This window comes from Peromyscus maniculatus, chromosome 6 (genome assembly GCF_049852395.1).
Source record: "Peromyscus maniculatus bairdii isolate BWxNUB_F1_BW_parent chromosome 6, HU_Pman_BW_mat_3.1, whole genome shotgun sequence".
NCBI classification, from domain to species: domain Eukaryota; kingdom Metazoa; phylum Chordata; class Mammalia; order Rodentia; family Cricetidae; genus Peromyscus; species Peromyscus maniculatus.
This window is the reverse complement of record NC_134857.1, coordinates 137669138-137692955: the sequence shown is the minus strand read 5'-3', so window position 1 is coordinate 137692955 and position 23818 is coordinate 137669138. Positions and strand designations below refer to the sequence as shown.

Genomic DNA, 23818 nt, shown 5'->3' with positions numbered 1-23818 from the left:
GTGCTCCTATCTGCTCCCATGGATATGGATGGAGATGTCAGGGTGTCTGTGTTAACCGGGAAGTAAACATGTTGACTTGATTACAGCTTTAGCTTTCATTTTCTTTATGAAACAGGGATGCTCACTCAGCCACTGATTCATGAAGTAACTCAGGGATACTCCTTAACCTGTACCCACTAACTCCCAAAGAAGTCCATGAGCAGACTTGGTTGTGGTGGTAGGGTGAGGGCTGCATTTTATATGACACATCTCAGAAATCCTCTTACTGTGCACAAGGAGGGCATCAAACTTGCAATCAAAGCATTTGGTAATAATTCTGTGTCTGAGGGACCCAGACTGGTTAACTCACTTACAGACATTTCCTCAATATCCACTGCCTGTGATGAAATCATCTTCTGAGGAAATGCATGTTCTGTAGTTCTGTCATGTGCACCAGCAGATGAAAGACCCCTTAAAGAATGGCTCTACAAGGACCTGTCAGGAAATGTGTCCTTAATTACAGAGACTCACATTAGCAATCCCTTGTAAGATGTCAGAATAGATGTTGGGGCGTCAACAGAAAGACAATACTCCTGAGAACGTGCACCTCTTCTTCTGTGAGCAGGCTTGAGAGCTTACGGAAGCCGGTCAGACCACTATGACCCAGGCATTGTTGCCATGGTGGTGCTGCATTTTTGTGCAGTCACACGCACATATTCCAGTGCTGCCTGGCTTCAGAAAACACTACCACCAGGGACACAGACCCACCTGCATCCACGGCCCCTTCCTCAAGGCACAGGTTTCTACTGAGGACCAACATGTCCTCATGGTCTAACTGGCATAGTCTGGGAATAATTTTTCTTGTCTTGTTAGGGACATTTTGCTGACATGGAGTGAGTAAAGGCCAGGGATGCTGTGTAATAATCTGCCCCAGTGTCTGCGGTGCCCAGGCTGGGTGGCCTGGTCACTTCTGTGTGAGAGTTGGAGAGAAGTGGGTGGGACTAGTTAAGAGCTGTAAGGTTCTGGGGAAAGTGAGGTGAAAAGTTCTCTAAATCTTCTCTCCAGGTTAGCAGTCTCCTTCTACAAACACAATGAAACATTGCCCATTGGTTCGCAGTGCTCACATGTCACTGATTTTTGTCGCTCTGGTCAAATTCACTCCCTTCCTCCCACCAGATTATAAGTGCAAAGTCTGAACTACATATTATTTGTTTAGTATATGTGTGTATGTGTGTGTGTGTGTCTGTCTGTCTCTCTGTGTGTATGTGTATGTGCATCTCTGTGTGTGAGTCTCCGTGTGTGTCTATGCATGAGTGTCTGTGTATGGGTGTCTGTGTCTTTGTATGTGTGCTTCTATGTGTGTGTGTGTCTGTGTGTGTGTGTGTATGTATGTCTCTGTGTATGTATAAACATGTCTCTGTGTCTATGCATGAGTGTCTGTGTGTGGATGTCTGTGTAGGTGTCTCTGTGTGTTTCTATGTATATGTGTCTGTGAGTCTATGTGTGTGTATCTGTGTATGTTCTTCTCTGTGTCTATGTCTGTGTGTGTGTGTGTGAGTCTATGTGTGTGTATCTGTGTATGTTCTCTGTGTCTATGTCTGTGTGTGTGAGTCTATGTGTGTGTATCTGTGTATGTTCTCTGTGTCTATGTCTGTGTGTGTGTGTCTGTGTGTGAGTCTATGTGTGTGTGTCTGTGTGTGAGTCTATGTGTGTGTATCTGTGTATGTTCTCTGTGTCTATGTCTGTGTGTGTGTGTGTGTGTGTGTGTGTGTGTGTGTGTGTGTGTGCCAGGGCTGCATGTGGAGATCTGAGGACAACCTCCTGGAGTTGGTTCCTCTATCTATCATGTGGATCTCCAGGACCCAACTCAGGTTATTAAGCTTAGCAGCAGGTGCCCCCACCTGCTCAGCCATCCCACTGCCCACCCCCAACTTGAGTTTTTAAAAAATTAATCCTGGTATTTTATTACCAACAGGCTTAATGTGAGACAGGTACACAAAGTTGCAGAGAGAAGAATGGACCTGAGGAACTGGCTCAGACCCTTTAAACTCTGTGCCAGCCACATTCACAAAAAGCATGAAATGGCTGACAGTTATTAACAAGCACCAGAGGACTAAGAACACGTGGTCCCTGCATGCCCAGGACACAAACACAGGGGCATCACATCCCATAGCCAGCATGTTCCCCATCACTGTGCCAGGGATTTCTAGCCAACCATACCCACTGTGGCCATATAGATGTTCCCTGAGGCTGTGCATAGTGAAGAGTAAGGGACCTGGCCCTACAACCTCTGTGTGGGAGAAACAGGGGACAGAGCATCTTAGAAGCCTCTTCTTAGGAGGAAGGCAGAGAATTCAGGGCACTAGTTGTAATATGTCTGAATTTCCAGAGCAGGGGAAAGGTGGGGCCTGGTCACGGTACCCTTGAGGAATCCAGTTCTGACCAACACTGGGTACTGTTGGTAAAAAGGCTGTGATATGCACAAGGACCATTCTCATGTCAGGGGCCAGTGTTTACACTGCAATCTACAAGATCAAGGAAGGACTTTAATTTATGAATGAGGTTTTGTGTTAAAAACAGCAATCTTGGGATTATAACAGGGAGAAGCAGCATGCTGAAAATGTGGACAGAGTACCTCTCCAACATGGAAAGAATTGGTGACATTCTGCACAGGGTTATGGAATCAGAACCCAAATAGTCCAGTTGTTCCATCAGGACATGGCTGTTTCAGGACACTGGGCTTTTATTTGATCAAGCAGAGCAAGTAGGAAATCAGCAAGATGCTACAGTCAAGAAGATATCCCTGACAAGAAAACATTGCTGAGATTAGGAAATAAAGACAGGGACATTTCAGATCATTTGCTTTATTTTCCATTGACAGACTACATAAATAACAGACATTTATTAAATACACAGACAAGCTATCCTTGAACGCAGTCAGAATTCTGATGTACATCTCATACATTCGTTTTCTATCTACACAGTCTCAAGTATCAGCTATAAAACACACGGTATGTAGATTTAAATACAATGCAGAGAAATACCCAAAAAGTTTTACATAAGGTGGTAGAACACATTTTCTTGCCTTGCCAAGCATGTGGGGAGGAGGCAGTGAGGAGAGGTGGGGAACCCCCTGTCTGAGCTCTTCAGTGGGGCTCAAAGTGCAATGTAGCCAGTACGCCATGCCAGATAGTGGGCATTGTGTCTGTTGGCTGTGAGCAGACCACAGTAATTATGTGGCAATAGGTTAAGTTCCCCCTCCTCTCATTTACTGATTATCTGAGTGAATGAGTTTATCATTTTCTTTTAAAAAAGCAAGCCCAGGCCACACCTCTCTGTCTTCAGAATGAGCAACGTGTAAAGTTAAATGAAGTCCCTCCCTGTCTCTGCTTCTGAATTCTGCCTTAAAAGACCAAGGATTTCAATGGGTTGCAGTGGACAAGTCTCCCTGCTGTTCCCAGTTCTCCAGCTCCCTCCCACTGACTATTCTTTCTAAAGCACCAAGAATCTTGAAGAGTATGTAAACTGCATACATCTCCCCTCCATTCTCAATAAATCTTGATTTTTTCCCCCAGAATCTGAAAACTATACAAGGAAACTATTTTTAAATGATTGCTCAATTCTTGTGACTGGCTACACGCTGTCCCAAGTCCTGATTACTTTAAAAGAGCAATATACTTTAAATCTAAAGCATTTCATACCAGAATCTAAAGCTTCACATTTAAAAAGGACATTAGATATGGAATTATCTCCAAGATACTAAAAAAAAAAAAAAAAAAAAAAAAAAAAAAAAAAAAAAACCACACACACACACACAAAGGCTAATTTTGTTCTGGGAGATTTTTTTCTTTCCTCTCTCTCTTTACTTCCATAGTAAAATTGATCCGTTGAAGCTGACTAGAAACAACCAAAGCCTCACTGACAGCAAATGTTTCTGTCCCTGCTCTATCGGAGAGGACAGACAAGCAGGATGAGGCAGGCGGTATTGGTAAATTAGTTCCAAAGATAGAGGAGCAGCCAGTGCACTTGCTGTTTATTTAATGTTTAGAACACATACCTGGCCAGTGAGAAACCCCTGAAAATAATGGTCTTTGACTCAGTGGAACTCAGACATGTAGGTGATTATGAGGTATGTGGCAGAGTTGTCTTTGCAGAGAATGTTCTCTGCTTATGGTGTCACAGTGTAATGGTGGGAGTTAAATGTTCATGGGTAGTCACATGATCTTTACCTTAGGGACCAAAAACACGATACATAAAGTAAAAAGTTTCCTTAATTCCCTGGTTCATGCTTCTTTTGCCATTGCCAACTGTTTCCTTACGTTGGCTTTTAAATTTTTAAATACTTTCATATACAATACTGTGAAAATGTCAGCTGAAACTTAACTCTTCATTGCAACAACAACAACAAAAATCTCTGGGTTTAACCAAAGATGCACATTTTTTTTACATTTATTTAGATTTTAATTTTGACATATTAGAACCAAAATAAAAATCAGAAAACAAATATTAAACAAGGACCTGTGAAAATCTGTCACAGCCTGTGACTGGGTAGATAAAACACTAACATTTTAATTACTCTAGTTAAGTTTTTTCCTATATTTACACAACAAATACTTTGCAAGGAGTCTTGACATATTTCCCTACAATGTGTGCAGCTTGAGGTACTTTTGGAGTAACTGGCAACAACACACCAACAAACAGAAGAGCAAAGTTTTTCTATTTCCAGCTCTGATATGTTCTCAACCCCAAAGAACTATTGAATAATTGGATAATTTTTATGCTGGGGAGCCTGAAAGGTAGTCACTAATTTTGGGCCCCAACCAATAACACTGTGAAAACCATTGATAAAATAAAGGATCAAATCCATCTAAAGTTCAAGCATCAGGATATAGCCAAGGTGCCACCACTTTGGGTCCTGCCTGTGAGATTTCAGTCTGGTGATGGGGGATATCTTTCTGTTCGCTGCAAATATGTGTTGTTCTGATTGGTTGATAAATAAAGCCGTTTGGCCTATGCCAAGCCAGCTTAGAGGCAGGCAGCAAACAAAGAGAGAGACAGGAAGAAGGCAGGGAGAGACGCCAGTGAGCAACATTTAATGGGAGGCAGGTAAAGTCACGGAACATGTGGTGATACATTGATTAATAGTTATGGGCTAATTTAAGATAGAAGAGCTAGCTAACAGAAAGCCTGCCAAGGCCACAGTTTAAAAATAATATAGGCCTCTGTGTATTTACTTGGGAGATTTGTCCTGACTGCGGGCCAGGCAGGACACAGGAAAACTTTCAGCTACAGTCTGGCCCTTCACATATGGGACATTTTATAATATTTTTCTGTAACTCTGTCAAGAGATCCTTTATAAGATAAAGACGAATTAAGCAGAAATATATGTATACCTTTCATTTCAGAATAGTTTAAACTGTTGTGATTAAACGTATTTATTTAAAATATCTTGGTATACAACATTAGGCAAATTTGATAAAGCTTACTGTTCTGTTGTTGTTACTGTTCTGTGTTACCTGGCTGTCGGAAAAACACTCTGTAAGTCGGAGTGGCCTCTACTTTGTAGTCTGGGAGCTACCGTGCCTGGCTCTGAAGTAAAAGTGACACATTTTGTTTCTCCAAATGAAAAATATTTTTAAGATATTCACTAAGTCTATTTTATTTGAAACATCAACTCTTTGTACTTGACAACTTATTATCTCTTCCATCTATGGCATAACATGAAGCCTAAATTCATTTGAAAACCATAGACACTTACTAATTTTACATGTATTTCTACATCTTTTTTACTTGTTCTTTCCATGTTACTTTCAAGTTCAGGAAAGGGCTATAATCTATGCATGCATTCTGCTTCTTGTCCATGTGTATGCATGGATAAATCAGCTGTCTGGGAGTGAAATTCAAGGCCAGTGAATCAAACTCAGAAATGGAGATGCCCCCTTCTGTCTGTGGTAGTCCACTTTCTCCACAGCACACAACTGAACTCCCACCATTCCCAAGCTGAGACTGTGGGGAACTTTTACTTCCTACCATGTTTTGCCTGACTAACCAATGGCTTCTGAGGTAACAAACTCACAGTTTCTTCCCTTTCTGGCTCCTTTTCAAGCTTGTTCAAAAACAGCCATTCATTCACTCCTACTACAGAACCCCTGGGCAGGAACTGGTTTTGTGGTCAAGGATACGTTTTAGCCTGTTCTGTTTTTGCATCTTGATGAAAAGTGATATCCTTTTGATAGTAACCTCTCTTACCAGCTGAAGATACATCCTCTAGACTATTAATACAGATTACACCATAATGTACAACAACATGGCAAACTTCTCTAAAGGCAGAGCTCTGTTTAATCAACTAAGTAAGAAGTCATTTGCCTTATGGGCTAGACAAACTGTAACAGATTTGTCAACTGCCCCAGGAGAGAACAGAAGTTTGGGCTGAATCTCATTTACTTGTCCAGGGTACAATGTTTATTGGAAAGTCCTATATTCCAGATGCTACAGTAAGTGTGGGAAGAAGTAACAAAATTATCCTTCGCCACTCAAATCCAGCAGTGTGTGTCTACCTGATCACAGAAGGGCTCAGGGAGCACCCCAAACTCAAAGCCTCTTTTTGATAACTTGTTTAAGTATGGGGGAGGACAATGTTGTCTTATACTCTATGAAACATATCAGTAGGAAATTTTTGTAACAGGGCTAGTATAATATAGCCCTATATTATTGTCTTTATTTTAACATCTGGATTATGAAGCCATCCTGGATGGTGTCAGCACCTGCACTAGACCTTATATTCTGACTCACTTTGATGTGATCATTTAAACTGATTATCCTAACTCACTTAGGCCAGTGAGCATAATTAACCTAACAGATACAGTGTAACAGTTACAATCAACTCTCACCCAAACTGATACTAAATCACAAAGAAAATGTCATTATGTAAGAAGCAGAAAGAAATCTCAAGCTTTGACGGAACTAGGGAGCCATAAAGTACAAATCAAAATCTTCACATTAAATATTAATGAACTGACAAAATGGGGTGCCAAAGAATAAGGGCATTATTTGGGATGGTCCTGAAGGAGCACAGTTTTTGTGGGGTAACTTTTAACCCCTCAAATCCCAAAGCTTCTGGTTGTAATTTATCTGTGCCACAAGAAGACATTAAACCAAAGCCTCAAGCCTTGTGCCCTTATAGGCTGTGAAAAGCCAATCAAGCAGCAGAGCTGTGTAAAAGTGCTCACCCAAAGGCAGGGCAAAGGCTGAAGAGAAGTCATCATTACTCTTCCTATCTTATAAGAAAGCCAAACATGGAAAATCTTTATTCAATTTCTAAATTTCTGTTTGTTCTAGAGTCAGAATTGGCATTTAAAGACCAGAGAACACTGGTGGGAACAGGACTGCCCCGCAGTTCTCAATCCAGTCTTTAGGTAGCATTCGGAAACACTGCTTCATGACTCCCATAGCTCAGTTATGCTTCTCCCCAAGGCTTCTAAGAAGGAAAAATGTATTCTAAGGAAAGAACATTTAGCAGCAGTGGGTAGACATAAACTGTCGTATTTGAAAAAAGTGGAATTGGATCTTATTTAGTTAAGGAGTAAACTTCCTTACCAACCCAACCAAAAGTTAAGTTTATGAGGTTATGAGTTAGCAATCTATTGAGCAATATTTAATATTTAAATAGCATCAAGACAACAAATATGTGGATAGCTTATACATTTTTAAAAACTCAAGTAGATTCTTTAAATATTGAGTGGAAAAAAAGGAGGAAGCAAAAGTAACAGAAACGATGAAAGAAAACACAACCAATGTCCTTGGACAAAACAAATCTCCATGGCCTGGTCCCTTGCCCGAGGGTTTAAACTCCAAACACCTCCCCCACACAGTGTGCTGGGACATCAACCATCCATACTCCAAGTGGCTCAAGGTCATTTATCATAAGTGTTTCATCACATAAATAACTCCATATACAGCTACAAATGGCAGAGACTCAAACTGCTAGACTGTTAGTAACTGATTTTCCTCTGTTTGTATTTCAGGATTTTGGCACAGAAGGGATTATCTATGCTTCTCAGACCCTCTAGCTTTATATCACAAAATTCCATTCCAATGCATAAACAGCAGCATTCCAGAGATGCCTCAGTCCGTAAGGGATATTGGCTGCAAAAGCTTGAGTATGCTCATTGGTTATGTTCACTTTCATGGCCCTGGCTGTACTATTTCGTTAGATAATGAGATGGGCTGCCCTTTCTGTCCACTACTAGAGCAGCTGGAGACAGCGTTTGCTACCTGACAGAACTTCCGAAGAAGGATCTTTCTTAGCAGCAGATAAACCCAGGGGTCCAAGATCTGGTTCAGCGAAGCCAGGCGAACTGCAATCAGGAAGGAGTTGCACTCCTTCTCCTTTCCCGTCTGTGTTTTGCATTGCTCAACAGATGTCTGATTGAAGATCATTTTCAACATCATTATCTAAGAAAGAAGGACAAATAGTTGTTGCAAAGCTTGACAAAGTCACAGGCATTTTTGCTGAGGACCAGGCTTAGACTGTCTTCATAACCACACTGCTAAACTGAGTGTCAATCCAGACACAGTAACATAACACTGAGTTCAGACTGTTCTGTGGATTCTCCCACATTTTGGGCAATTTGTCACAATGTAGTTTTGTAAAACATGTGGGATCTTGGGCTCTTGGCTTTTGAAATTTAAAAAATCTGGATATAACACATCTCAAAATCAGCCAAAATCACAGTAGGCTGGCAGCCAAATGAGACCGAATACTTCAGCAATAATGAAGACACATTAAGTATAAATTCCAATAATTCTAACTAAAATCTATCATTGAAAAAAAAGCAGAAGAAAGGGAAAAATGCAACCACATTATTGTGATTTCCATCATTGTTTTTGTTTCTCTAATATAGATACTGTGTGAAGTTATTCATATGCACTTAGTAAACTTATAAAGCTGTGATTATTACCACTTCCCTTTTACAATTACAAAAAACATGATTTAATGATGTGAAGTGGCTGAACCAAACTCAAATTTAAGTTCCAGAAAACTACTCGCTATGGGGTTGCAGAGATGGCTCAGAGGTTAAGAATGCTGGCTGCTCTTCCAGAAGACTTGGGTTTGATTCCCAGCACCCACATAGCAGCTCATAACCATCTGTAACTCCAGTTCTAGAGAATTCAATGTTCTTTTTTCTGGTCTCTGCAGGCACTACACACATGTGGAGACCCGTTCACATAAAGTAGATATAAAAAACTTCATGATACATGGTATCTGTTTTTTTTTTCTTTGCGGGGGGGGGGGGGGGGGGGGGGGATATGGGGAGTGGAGGTGGGGGATGGTCAGTCTACATGTTAAAACAAACTCCAGGATAGTGGGCATTTGGGGCTATTTCTTGACTAGTATAGTCCCAGTGACTAGAGTCTAGACAAATATTTAGCACATAGCAGACAGACATCTAGCAAATGTTTATATTTGAAGGGCTATATTATATGATACGTACATGAATACAACACTATGTGGCATATGCAAATATATTTATATTTGAATTAGGTATACATGGGTGAGTGTTATTTTCATATGAAGAAAAATATAAGGGTTCTTAGGCACATGAAAAGATGTTCAAAATCATTGATTATCAGAAAAAACACAAACAGAGGGGGAAAAACATTTCATATCCACAAGATGTAAATGAGGAACTGTGGCCACCAGAAGTGTTACTGAGAGGTGGGGCAAAGGGGAGCCCCACACAGGGGTATCAGGAATGAACTTTGGAGCAAGCACAGAGAATGCAATTTGCTTCATTTCTACATCCCAGCAATGCTAACCTCACCATTGGGTCTTTCTGAGCACAAGTGGTGTGTGTCACCATCCCTGACAGTGCTGTTTACATTCAAATGATAATGAGAGGCAGGAATGACCCAGACTCCAGTTTATTAACATAGGCAAAGACAAGGGCTGACTTCACCTACCTAGGCCTATATAACTACTGATCATGTCCTCACAAGGTGTCTTAGTTAGGGTTTCTATTGCTTTGATAAAACACCATGACCAAAAGCTGGAGAGGAAAGGGCTAATTTGGCCTACACTTCCACCTCATAGTACATCACTGAAGGAACTCAAACAGGGCAAGAACCTGGAGGCTGGAGCTGATGCAGAGGCCTCTGACATCCACATTTGAGTGGTAGCACACATAAGCCAACATTCATTGTTTTACAACACACACACACACACACACACACACACACACACACAGCCATGCTGCTTATCAGCTTTTTCCCCCATGGCTTGCTCAGCCTTCTTTCTTATAGAACTCAGAACCACCAGCCCAGGGATGACCCCACTAACAGTGGTCTGGGCCCTCCCACATCAATCACTAATGAAGAAAATGCTTTACAAGCTTGCTTGAGTACAGCTCAATCTTATGGAGGCATTTTCTCAATTGGGGTTCCCTCCTCCCAGATGACTCTAGTCTGTGTCAAGTTGACATAATATTAGCCAGCACACAAGGCATGCACCTGAAGAGGTTAGACTGAGCTATGCTGACTCTTTGATAGAGGATAGAACCATGGATAAACTGTGTTACATAAAACATTATTAAAATTGTCATTGTTCCCCATACTGGGTTGCCTTGCCCAGCCTTAATCCAAAGGGAGGAGCTTAGTCCTACCTCAACTTGATATGCCATGCTTTGTTGACACCCATGGGAGGCCTGCCCCTTTCTGGATAGAAACAGAGGAGGAGTGGATGGGGGCAGAAGAGAGGTGGGGGAAGGAGGGGAAACTATGGTCTGGATGTAAAATAAATGAAAAAAATAATAATTAATAAAATAAAGAAAAAATTGCCACTTTTTTTCTTATATTCTTTTAAGGAATTTTTATTAATTTTGTGGGTGAGGGATATGCTACAGCATATGTGCAGTGGTCAGAGGACCACATGGGTCCCAGGAATCAAACTCAGGTCATCAGGTTTCATGGCAAGCATCTTTACCCACTGAGCCATCTAGCTGGCCCTTCTTTTGGCATCATAAAATGTGGATGTAGACATATGGCAGCATGGGCGGGGGACCAACACCTAAGGCAGATTGGAGAGCTGGCCCTGCCCCCATCAGCTGCAGTACCCATGCCTGCACAACACAGTAGAGCTGATCGTGAAGGTATATGTGTGGGGGATCTGACCCTAAGGACACGAAAGAAGAACTGGACCCGCCCCTTGCTCATTGCTGCAAGGGGTGAACTAGCCAGGACAATGCGGGAGAGCCCACCCTGGTAGTGAGGACAAGGGAGCTGGTGAGCTGACTAACCCTGCAACTACCCAGGCCCAGAACCAGGCTGTGTGTTGGCCCACCCCAACATCCACCCCATCTGTGATCTGCTGGAGCATGTGAAGGGACCAGTCCTGTAGACCCAAAGCCACAGGATTTCTATAACACAGGGTAACATCAGGGTATCCAAGAGGAGTTCCAGTGAGGGACCAGCATCAACAGTGTAGCAGAAACTAGAGGCCTCGAACTAGACCAATGACTCTGCAATGAACACTTGCAAGTAAAGATGTGTGGACAGAACAGTTTATTGCATGACTTACTGTGTCACACTACAGCTTCTATGATGAGATTGATTTTTTTTTCCTTTTCTTTTTTTTTTTCTTTTTTCTCTTAAATTTCATTTTATTTGGCGGTGGGGAGAGAGGTTACAAGGAAAGAGGGTTATACAAAGGGATGAGGAAATGAATGGGATAGAAATGCATGATGTGAAAAATACAAAGAATAAAAAAATTTAAAATGTGGCTGTGGAAATCATAAACATGTGGCTTGTGTTTTCTGCTAACAGGACAATTCTGTGGAAACGACCTCTCTTGAGGTTCATCTTCCTGTGGGTGTTCTGCTGAAACATCCCAGATTTAATTCAACATTCCTTAAAAATCAAAAGACTCCTAACCATACATTCTCTTTCACAACACTTCAGAGTCACCATAAACTGTTGCCTCACCCTGTGCCGTGCCCTTCACTCTGGCCACAGTCTCACCCTAGTCCAGACCCTCCCACACTTTTGAGTCGGAGCAGTAACAGTCACCAAGTCTGGTCCCGCCATGCAGTGAATGTTTATGTTTTCTAGAGCTCATGTCTGAAGCCCTAACACCTGCTGTTATGGTGCTGGACCTGAGAGGTAACTCAGTTCTTAGATGAGATCAGAGGGTGGAGCCCCTGGGATGGGATTAGGGTCTTTATAAGGAGAGTGAGAGATACCAGGTCCTGTCCTAGCTGTGAGGATGCAGCCTGAAGACAGCCATCTGTAAGACAGAAAACTGGCTTTCATGAGGAACTAAGCCAGGCCGCCCCTGGACCTTGGAGTCCCCAGTCTCCAGAACTGTGGAAATACATGCCTGACATTTAAGGGGCAGCATCTTAAACTGTGGGGTTGTGACCCCATATGAGGTCGTGTCACTGAATGTGGAAATTGTAAAAAAAAAAAAAAAAAAAAGTATTAAAATAAAAATATGGCAATAGTAAAAGGCTGTTGCATGTGCAATGACCAAAAATGAGTGAGTTCCAGGTATTTCCAGATGTGCTGGCCCAGGCTGTTTCTAGTCCTGGGCTGCAGCCTCGGCTTGGAACGTGTAACACATGTGCTCTAGACTATGTACACTGTCACACTACGTGAGGCCTACACACAGTGTCTTAAAACACCTCAGCTCAGACTTGGAACTACTGTGTTAGGAACTACAGGGTTATGGTGATATTTTATTTGTACTGAAATGTGATTTTAATTTTATGTTAATAAATAAAGTTGCCCTGGGGTCAGAGCTGTTAGAGCCATAGCAAGAGCGTGGTGGTTAGAAGAGCAAGGTAGATTTCTGTGTGTTCAGTGATACAGCCAGTATTGGAGACATACGCCTTTAAGACCTGGAGGGCGGTACTTACAGGCAGTGATGAGGCAGTCATGTGGTTGGGTTTACTACCAATGAGAAGGCAGAATAGAAAGACTATTTAAACACAGACAAACAGGAAGTAGCTCTCTCTCTGGCGGGGAAGTTAGGAGCACTGCAGGAGGTAAGATTTTATCTCTGAGCTCTGACCTCTCGGCTTTCTCTTTTACATTGGCTCTGTGTTTCTTATTCTAATAAGACGATTGGTTACATCTACACAGGGTTTTTCCTGCACATACAGTTTTCTTACAGAAACAGACTTTTACTGTTTTCTGACTGCCTCCCCTGGCAGGTAGCTAATCAGTATATCTTTGGTTCTGAACTGTGTTATAATGTTTGGGATTAAAAATAAATCTCTGATTGAACCTAAAAGTATCCATATTGTGGAAGAAAGAGTCAAAGGAATGAGAGGAGATCTTTAGCAGCTATAGCTCCATGGCAGATCCCACAGCAGATCCCATGGTAGATCCCATGGCAGATTAATATCTAGAAAACACAGAGAACTCAAAAACCAAAGCATCAAGAAAACAAACAACTCAACAAAAATGTGGGCTTGGGAGTTAAACAGAGTTTACAAATAGGCCAAGAAAATGTTTTTTAAAGTGTTCTACATCCTATTAACCAGAGAAATGCAAATCAAAACTTTGAAATTTCATCTTAATGTAGTCAGCGTCAGTAAGAGTAAGAAAACAAATGGTAACAAATGCTAGTTCGGATACCAGAAAAGGGGACCCTCATTCTTCACTATTGGTGGGAATGAAAACTGGTGCAGACATTAGAAATTGTTGTGGGAATTCGATCCTGTGGATTTCTTGAATTAGGAAATAAGTGTGGAGATTCTTCAATAAGCCATTAATACATTTGCCTTATGGCCCAGCTGTACCAAGCCTAGGCATGCACCCAAAGGACTCAGTATCCTGCTATATAGACACCTGCAGACACCTACTTATTCATTACTGTCCTACTCACAATAGCAAGGGAATAAAAACAGCCTATGTGTCCATCAACTGACGAACATACAGTGAAAACGTGTTAAATACACATGATGGAATTTTATTTAGCTATAATGAGTAAGTTATTAAATTTGCAGGTAAATGGATTGAAATGGAAAACATATCAAGTGAGGTCACCCAGGCCCAGAAAGGCAAATGATGCATCTTCTATCTTACATGAGGGTCCCAGGTTCGAATCTTTATGTTTATGTGTTTAACATGGAGTGTCGGTAAGTACCAGTAACTGGAAAGGAGCCACGGAGGGAGCAGGGACTAAAACACAAGGGATATGAACAGGGAAAGGGAATAATGTGGAGGGAAGGCTTGCGGAGGGGATGGGAAGGCAGGGCACAGGAAGGGGAGGTACACAAACGAAGAATGTTTGGAAAAAACTGTAAGTTTTGTTGTTCAATTTCTGCTCTTTTGGGGGACCCACCACCCAGCTCCCAAATAAATCACACACAGAGGCTTATTCCTAATTATGATTGACCGGCCTTAGCTTTGTTTAGTTTCTTGCCAGCTTTCCTTAACTTTAATTACCCCGTCTACCTTTTGCCTCTGGGCTTTTCCCATTTTTTTACTTCTGTACAACTTACTCGTACTCCATGGCTTGCTGCGTGGCTGGCTGGCCCCTGGTTCCTCCTCCTCCTTTCACTTCTAGATCTCCTTTCTCCTTCTCCCAGATTTCTTCTTCTATTATATTTCTATGCCTGACAGTCCTGTCTGTCCTTTCTCCTGCCTTGCTATATTGGCTGTTCAGTTCTTTATTAGATGATCAGGTGTTTTAAATAAGCACAGTAACAGCTTCACAGAGTTTAACAAATGCAACATAAACAAAAGCAACACACCTTAAAATAATATTCTACAACAAAGTTTCCTAAAATATGTATGTATATAGGAAAGGGTGTAATCGGAGCTACCTACACGAGGGGCCAGGGTACAATACTGGTCCCAGAAGCCACAGTTATCAAACAAAGAGCCCTTCACCAAGTGCAGGATACTTCCCTTTGAGTTGCTGCTGGGGAAGGGGTGTCCCAGAAACCCCCCAAACAATCGCTATCCCCTGGTTATCCAGAAAAGCTTGAGGATAAGAGCTTATTGATGAGGACACCACTTGCTTTGGTCTCTGCACATGGAAAAATCAGGCAACAATGTGGCCTCCCGGACACACTGGCTGCAGTCCTGGGATGCCCATGTCAGATTAACCTGCAGAGCTCTGAGACAAAGTTCTGTGGCTTTTGAGCTACCGAGTGTCTAATAATTTGTTATAGTCACAGTAGAAAATTAATACCTCCACCAGACTGAGCTCCAATAACAGATAAGGAAACTGGTGAGTGAAAATGCCGTTCTCACTCAGGGATAAAGCTTGTTTACAGTCTTCACTTTCTTGGGACCATTTTTAAGAACTACAAAGGTAAAACATCACCAGCAACACCTGCCTGAGTGACCTCGGTTTCTGTGTTGACAACAGACATAGATGAATGTGTGCTATTCAATGGTGTGTGGGTACTCACTGTATTTGATTATGAGCTTTAAAACTGTTCTTTTAAGCTCAGGGTTTTTTGTGACAAACATGCTAATCAATCCTCTTTCCCTTTATTTTAAGCACTTGCAAAACTTTTACCTACTTCTTAAAGAATCTTCTAAAGTATAATCATCTAAAATCCAAATGTAGCCGGGCGGTGGTGGCGCACGCCTTTAATCCCAGCACTCGGGAGGCAGAGGCAGGCGGATCTCTGTGAGTTTGAGGCCAGCCTGGGCTACCAAGTGAGTTCCAGGAAAGGCGCAAAGCTACACAAGAGAAACCCTGTCTCGAAAAACCAAAAAAAAAAAAAATAAAATAAATAAAAAATAAAAAATAAAATCCAAATGTATTTGGCCACTATCTGTCTTTCAGGAATTGTTCTGGCCATGTTACTTAAAATTGCTAGCAATTATATTTTCATTTTCATTTATAAAATGAATATTGCATTTTTTTAATTCTTCATAGTCATGAATATTCAGAAGAAGACTTCTTAAAATGAGATTTTAGTCATTTTTGCAAAGTCCTTGATTATTTTTAAATTAATTTTATGAGACTAATAATTTTAAATTATTTTCATAAAGCTAACATAGGTTCCATGTGCCTTAAACTGGTTAGTGGTTGGTAATTTCCCACTGGCAGTGCAGTGATTATAAAATTATGAATAAGCTCTCTAAGTAATAGCTGGCACCCAGGCTGCCACACCAGCTCTTCCCAGAAATCATGAGCTGGAACACACACAGATAATTGGAGTTGGAGGCAGCACCCATAATGCTCCATTTCCACTGACTGCAGACAAGGAAGCAGGGCCTCAGCCTGCCATCTCATCTTGAGTAAGAATGCAAGTTGGCATCTGCCTGTGGATCTCAGATTGCCATCTTGTCCTGAATAAGAATGCAAGTTGGCATCTGCCTGTGGATTTCCTTATACTCAAGAAGCTAATCTGTGATGGTGATTTTTGTGTGAGTCTGCAAATATTTTTCTCAAGCTGTTCAGACTTTGAGAGAAAACTTTGAGCATGAATCTACAACTTCTGGTAGAATGAATTGATGCAGTTCTGCACTTTGTACAGGGGAGAAGGAACACAGAAAGCATATCCAGCTTGTATAGAAGGGATTTTCTCTTTGTTTTTAACCAAATGTGTATATATACCACGATTATTGATTATTGTTCCTTCTGAGCAGCTACATAAAACACGGGATCTAGTCAAGAGACTCATGAGACAGCATCCCGAGTGTTTTGCGTCTCCCAAATGTCAGCCGGAAGGAGAAATCACTACACTACAGGTAAGCAGGAACAGAATGGAATGAACCAGTGGCTTTTATGTTCTCCCTGTCCACAGCCAGGTGAGAGCCTTACAGCATTCTCAAGGGAAAGCAAATCCTCTTACCCCATGGCCCTGCTTTTCTATGTATGTGAACACAAGCCGGCAAGAGCAGTTTTCATATTCTGCACTTGGGTTTTCCTCTGTGGCAGCAAACTTGGACTTCACACACTTAGAAAATTTCAGAACTAACCTTTGTGGTTCAATAGTGCCTTGCCTTGAGTTGTTGGCCGATTGTACCACTGAAGATGACAGATGAGTATAGCCAGACAAACTAATATGTGTAGCAGAGATTAAAACTGACAAGCTGCTCTCAGGCGCCATGATGAGACATTTACACATCCTTACTTCATTCCTAATGTAATTCTTAAAGAGAAATTTCTTCATAAGCCAATTTTTATCTATGATGTTTTGCTCTGGATTCCGTTGGGCTGCAGCAGAGCAACCTGCTCCACTGGAAGTCCCTGTCCTTTGATGAACACATTGCACTATAATACACTGAAACCAGTTTGGGCCCTTTTGAGCACATAATTGCATGATGTGAGGGATTGCTAGAGGATTAGGGAAGGATGGCTGCCTCTCCAAACTGCTGCTCTGTTCTGTAGTTAGTTATCAGGTCACTGCTGGGTCCCACTCTGCTGTTTCTGAGGCTCCCCTTGCTTATCTGATATACACACAAGGTGACACACAGCTGACAAACACTGAAAACAAGGCTGGCCATGGCCCTCTCCTCCTGCCAGCTTTGGCATCACTCATGGCTTCAGGGGCATCCTCTATTCTCTGGGTTTTGCCAACCACTAGCTGGATTAGAGGCCCTGTGTACAGCCATATGGTTGAGCTTTCTCTGGTTAATTCTGGAATAAAGTTGGAAGACAGAGGAAAATAAAATAAGCACAAAGGAAGAAGCTATGAAGTGAAAGTCAATTCCTCACAAGGGAAACTTCATATCTTTGGTGTAAATAAAGAAAAAATACGAAGTTCGGAGATTCATGCATGAGGATTCATGAAGCTCGGGGAAAGGAGGTCTCATGAGCAAAAATGTAGGCTGTAGGCTGCCCAAGAGTTAAAGTCCTTTTATAAGTTGGACTCAGTTCTGATAGCAGTTCGAGACAGGCAATTAATTTGAATCTCACAATTCCCTTCTCTGAAGCAGGGCTGACATTGTCTCCTGGTAGTAAACTTGCAAAGGTGACAGCAGGGACGTGTACTGACCTTCAGTCTGCACAAGGCACCTGCTTCCAGCCCTGGATCTGTCCCTCAACAGCACAGGCTTCCACAGCAGAATCCTTGACATTCCCAGACAGGACAGTGCAGGAATGTGGAGGCCAACAAAGGTTTCCTAGTGGGATCTGAGCTGCATTAGAGGATTGCTTGCCCATGTGCATGGTTACTAGGTGATTGGAAGGGTCTACACCTGGCTGAGCTAGGGGGAGGTCTTTGCTCCACCCCTTGGCATTCCTATAAATAGCCCTATAGAAGAGATGAGAGGACCAGTGGATAAGGATCCAGGCCCTCCCGAGCTATCATGTTTCTGTCTTTCTCCCCTCTATATTTCTATCTAAAAGTTTCTCCCTCCTCCCTCCCCAAGAGTACCCTGGGGTAAAAGTGGGAGTGGGTCTTCCACACAGGAACAAACATGTTCTCATGTCCTAGTTCCTTTTTTATTGCTGTGACAAAACACTGACCAAAACTGGCTTGGGGAGGAAAGGGTTTATCTGGCTTACAGGTCCCAGCCCATCATCAAGGGAAACCAGAAGAGGAACTCAAGGCAGAAATCCATGCAATGCTCTTCTGTGGCCACCACTTCAGGTCCTGCCTCCAGGTTCTTGCTTTTTTATTTTTTTAAATATAATTTAAATAAAACCAAAAATTGTTCAACTCTACCACTGCCCACTGGAAGAACCTTAAGTTGAGCTTAAAGGAAAGAATTGAAATATGGGTTAATTTAATATTTGAAGTGTTCGTATCAATATGCAAATACATAATTTTAAAAGCCTAACTTTGTAAAAATGGACGTGTGTGTGTGTGTGTGTGTGTGTGTGTGTGTGTGTGTGTGTGTGTATGTGTGTGTGTGTGTAGGTTCAGATATGTCATGGTGTGCATGTGGAGGTCAGAGGACAACTCTGGGCATTGGTCCTTTCCTCCTATCTTTGTTGATAAACATGTAGCCCAGGCCAGCTTCTTGTGAGCTTCCAGAAATTCTCCATTCTCTGCCTCCCATCTCACCATGGGAGTGCTGGGGTTGAGCACACAGGCTACAGTGCTTGCCTTTACATGGATTCTGGGAAACTGAACTCAAGTCCCCATGCTTAGAAGGCCCATGAGCCATCTCTCCAGTCCTAAAAATGGCTTTCATTGACTACATAATGTATATGTATTCCAACACTGCCATTTAAAATCATACTTTTGAAGAACAAATAACATGAAGAAATATCCAGGGTGTGGAAACAAAAGAAATACTGCAACTGTAATTAATTAAAAATAATTTCTGTGGGCCTCTCTAGCACTTTGCTTCTTCCTATTCTCATGTGGTCTTCATTTACCATGGTTTCCTATTCCTTGTTCTCCCTCTCTGTTCTTGATCCAGCTGGGATCTCCCGCTCTCTTTCCCTCGACCCTCGCCCTTCATTATTCCCACTCATGTCCAGGCTGTTCATGTAGATCTCAGCCATTTCTCCGTCATTGGGCAATCCCTGTGTCTTTCTTGGAGTCCTGTTTTCCAGGTAGCCTCCCTGGTGATGTGAGTAGCAGCAGTCCAGTCATCCTTGTTCCACATCTAGTATCCTCCTATGAGTGAGTACATACCATATTTGTCTTTCTGAGTCTGGGTTACCTCACTCAGGATGATTTTTTCTAGATCCATCCATTTGCCTGCAAACCTCATGATGTCATTGTTTTTCTCTGCTGAGTAGTATTCCATTGTGTATATGTGCCACATTTTATTTATCCATTCTTCAGTTGAAGGGCATCTAGGTTGTTTCCAGGTTTTGGCTATTACAAACAATGCTGATATGAACATAGCTGAGCAAGTGCTCTTGTGGTATGATTGAGCATTCCTTGGGTATATGCCCAAGAGTGGTATAGCTGGATCTTGGGGGAGATTGATTCCCAATTTTCTAAGAAAGCGCCATATTGAGGCCCACAGAAATCCACAAAGATACCCCAACAAAAGACTGCTGGCAATGGTCGAGAGACAGCCGGGACTGACCTACTCTGGTGATGTGATGGCCAAACACCCTAATAGTTGGGCCAGAAACCCCATCCAAGGATTGAGGAATCTGGATGCAGACATCCATGGCTAGGCCCCGGGTGGAGCGCTGGGAGTCTAATTAGTGAGAAAGAGGAGGGTTTATATGAGCAAGAATTGTTGAAACCAAGGTTGGATAAAGCACAGGGACAAATAGCCAAACGAATGGAAACACATGAACTATGAACCAAAGGCTGGATCAGGCCCTCTGAACAGGTGAGACAGTTGATTGGCTTGATCTGTTTGGGAGGCATCTAGGCAGTGGTACTGGGTCCTGTGCTCAGTGCATGAGTTAGCTGTTTGAAACCTGGGGCTTATGCAGGGACGCTTGGCTCAGTCTGGAAGGAGGGGACTGGACCTGCCTGGACTGAGTCTATCAGGTTGATCTCAGTCCTGGGGAAGGCTTTGCCCTGGAGGAGGTGAAAATGGGGGGTGGACTGGGGGGAAGGGGAGGAGGGCAGGAGGGGGGGAGAACAAGGGAATCCGTGGCTGATATGTAGAACTGAATGGTATTATAAAATAAAAGGAAAACAAAATAAATAAAAATAAATTTCTGTGTATATATGCAGAATATTAGCAGCAGTTACCAGTGAGCAAGAATAAAGACAATTTCTATTATCTTTTCTGTGTTTCCCAAATTCTCCACCACAAACATATTAGTTTTATATTTAGAATAGAAGCACTCAATTTAGAATATTGTTGGATTACTTAGCTCTTCAAAACAGTCTAGTAACCTGGTGAAATATTAATGCTCGATCCAGCATAAAACCCTCATGTGATCATTAGGGTTTGAATTCTATTCAGCCAATGTCTGTATAATTTAACAATTAACAGGAAAACCGTTTTTATTTTATCAAAAAAAAACTGGCTTAACCAACATATTCATTAGGGTTCACTAAAGGCAAAGGACTTTTGTGGTAAATGTTGGCTTCTGTTACTGTCACAGCATACTAATACATCTTTTCCTGTACTGTAGTCAGCACACGGTATAGATTAATGATCAGATTTCTTTTACTTTATAAATTGTTTAGGCTAGGCTGGCTGGCCAGCAAGTTCCAGAGATCCTCCTGTCTCTCCCTCCTCAGCACTGGAGCTACATACAGGCCCAGGCTGCTGTGCCCAGCTGTTATGTAAGTGTTGGAGATCTGAACTCAGGTCCTCTTGCTGGGACAGCAAGCGTTTTACCAATTTGAGCTGTCTTCTCAGCCTTGGGTACTGCTTTTTAATTGACTTTTTTAAGTTAGCATACAAAACAATAAGTTTCCTTATGGCATTTTCCAAAACTGTTTTTTCTAACCTGATTCGACAATATCATTATTTAACTTTGCAGTGTGTCAAAAAGACAGCTCTGGGTCTGCACTGTGGAACACCTTCATCTTATAGGACGATGTAGACAGACACGGAGTCACCTCTATGTTCACAGTCCCACCTACACCCCATTCAGCTTCAGCTTCTCCATGCCCATTCTCCAGAGAATTTCATGTGCTGTTCACAGCATTAAATCCCCTCTCAGAAGACACAGCATCTGTGACCCTGTTTCCCCTGCAGGGCCAGTTTCCTGTCTTTGCCTCTGGAACAACTCCATCTGGAATTTCAGAACATTTCATCCAACTTTCTAAGTCTCTCAGTTACAAACAATCTCACTCTATTTTGGGGTTTTAGCTACCATTTCAACATGTCTAAATTTCTGCTGGCTTTTCTTTGTCTTTGGACCTTTACAAGCATGGGTCCCTAATTCTGGGAAGTCCATCCTCCTGATTTGCGTGACTAATTTTGCTTCATTTTTGTAAGGATGTGAAACACCAATTTATCTGGTAGGTCAAAAGCCAGCCTTGCTATGACCCAGGCATAGTCTGATATGAAGCCCTTTAACTCTATTTCCCTTTCCACTTTTAATATTTTCTGATGTTGCATGCTTTTTTTTTAAACTTGTCTATTTTAATTTTAAAAACATTTGTTCATCAACAATGTTTACAGATTCCTGGCATGTGAGTCTTTGAGATTCAGGAACAATGATTCAGTATTTTCAAGCGTTCTCAGAGTTTTCAAAATTATGGCACTTTACATATTCTCCTGACAGTCTTCACTCTCTATAATTTGAATAGCTAAATCCCTGCTTAAGGAATGAAATACACTATTTAGAAGCCTTAGCCAAGTGGTAGTGGTTCACGATGTTAATCCCAGGGAGGCAGAAGCAGTTGGATTTCTGTGAGTTTGAGGCCAACCTGATCTACAAAGCAAGTTCCAGGATAGCCTGTGCTACACAGAAAAACCCTGTCTTGAAAAACAAACAAACAAAAATCGAAAAGGAGGAGGGGGAAGGAGGAGGGGGAGAGGGGAGGAGGAGAGGTGGGAAGAGGAGGGAGGAGGAGGAAGAGGAAGAGGAGGAGAAGGAGGAGAAGAAGGAGAAGGAGAAACCGCCACCTTGTACATGTATCATGGCAAGGACCCACACAACAGCATACTATGTAAACAATAAATACCTTTAAATTTACAAATGAATGATAACCAAGGGCACAGTGTGTGTTCTCCATTTTGTGGTAAAGAGCCTGGAGTCTTTAGTCTAAGAACCAATCTCAAATTTAGCTTCCCTCTCTCTCTTTCCCTTCCTCCTTTCTTTCTGAGTGGCATTTAATCAAGATTCAGATGGACTATAAGCACCTCTTCCTATCACTCATAATTTTAAATAGAATTTTCTGAAATTCAAATCACAGCAACTGTGATTTGACTTGAACCTGATGGGTTCAGCTTGAAGAATAAGAAAAAAGTATATGCTTAAAATAAAATATCTTGAATCATTAGAAAAATTTCTATATTCTGCTTATTTATTAGCATTTTCTCCAAAAAACACCCCCCCAGGAAAAAGCAGAAGACACAGTGAGTATGATACTGTCCTTGCTATGGATACTTGCTGTCAAATCTTAGTACTCCATGTCAGCATCCTACTGCCACGAGCGTGCCACGCATGAGTCCAACACTCCCCACTTCAAACAAGACCAGTATTACAACAGAATCTGAGAAGTGCCACATTGCCTCTGTCTGTTTTCTGTTATTAAACAGAATTTCACAGCTTGGGTCATTGGGGTGGTCTGAATGTCAATGGACCCCAAAGGCTCATATGTTTGAATGTTCGGGTCTCAGTTGGTGGAATTGTTAAGGGAAGATTAGGAACTATGGCTGTGGAGGTGTTTCACTGGGGGTAGGCCTTAAGGTTTAAAACCCCACATCAAGAGTCCCAGTCTCTCTCTCAATCTCCACCCACCCCTGCCCCCTTGCTTGTGGATCAGATGTGAGCTCTCAGCTGCTGCTCCAGCATCATGCCTGCTTGTATGCTGCTATGCTCCTCACCATGATGACCATGGACTAGAACACTGAAACTGTAAGCAAGTCCCCAGTTAAATTCTTCCTTTTATAACTTGCCTTGCTCATGGTGTTTCATCACAGCAAAAGAAAAGTAACCAAAACGGCCACTCATAAGCACTAGCCTGCTGGCCTGTGGTTTGGGGCTAGGAAGTTCAAGAGCACTGGGCGAAAATCTAGGGAGGATGGCAGAAAGGCAAATGAAGTCATTACAGTCAGAGAGTCAGGAACCTGCTAATGACATGAGATCTTTAATCCATAGGAGGGTGGTCCCCTCAGACCTCATCCCCTGTAATCCCACCTGAATGCTGTTACAGTGGCAACACAGACTTTAGAGGGGCATTCATACCACAATATCCACCCTCACAATGCAACTGGCTTGCAAATCTTCCTGCCAGAGTTAGGCTTATAGTCATCAAAGGTATCAGAACTTCTAGACTCCATGTTAATTAATTTTCTTTTTCCCAACACCAAAAAC

The 23818-nt window shown here is 42.1% G+C and overlaps 1 protein-coding gene across 2 annotated transcripts in view; it reads right to left on the bottom strand.

Annotated features, from left to right (window-relative positions):
• Positions 1-23818, bottom strand: part of Ptger3 (prostaglandin E receptor 3) — a 71219-nt gene that overhangs the window by 32475 nt on the left and 14926 nt on the right. For both annotated transcript variants that reach the window (XM_042280200.2, XM_015993803.3), the window contains exon 2: positions 8254-8433. In XM_042280200.2, coding sequence (XP_042136134.1) covers positions 8254-8433 — 180 coding nt within the window. The remainder of the gene's footprint in view (positions 1-8253; positions 8434-23818) is intronic.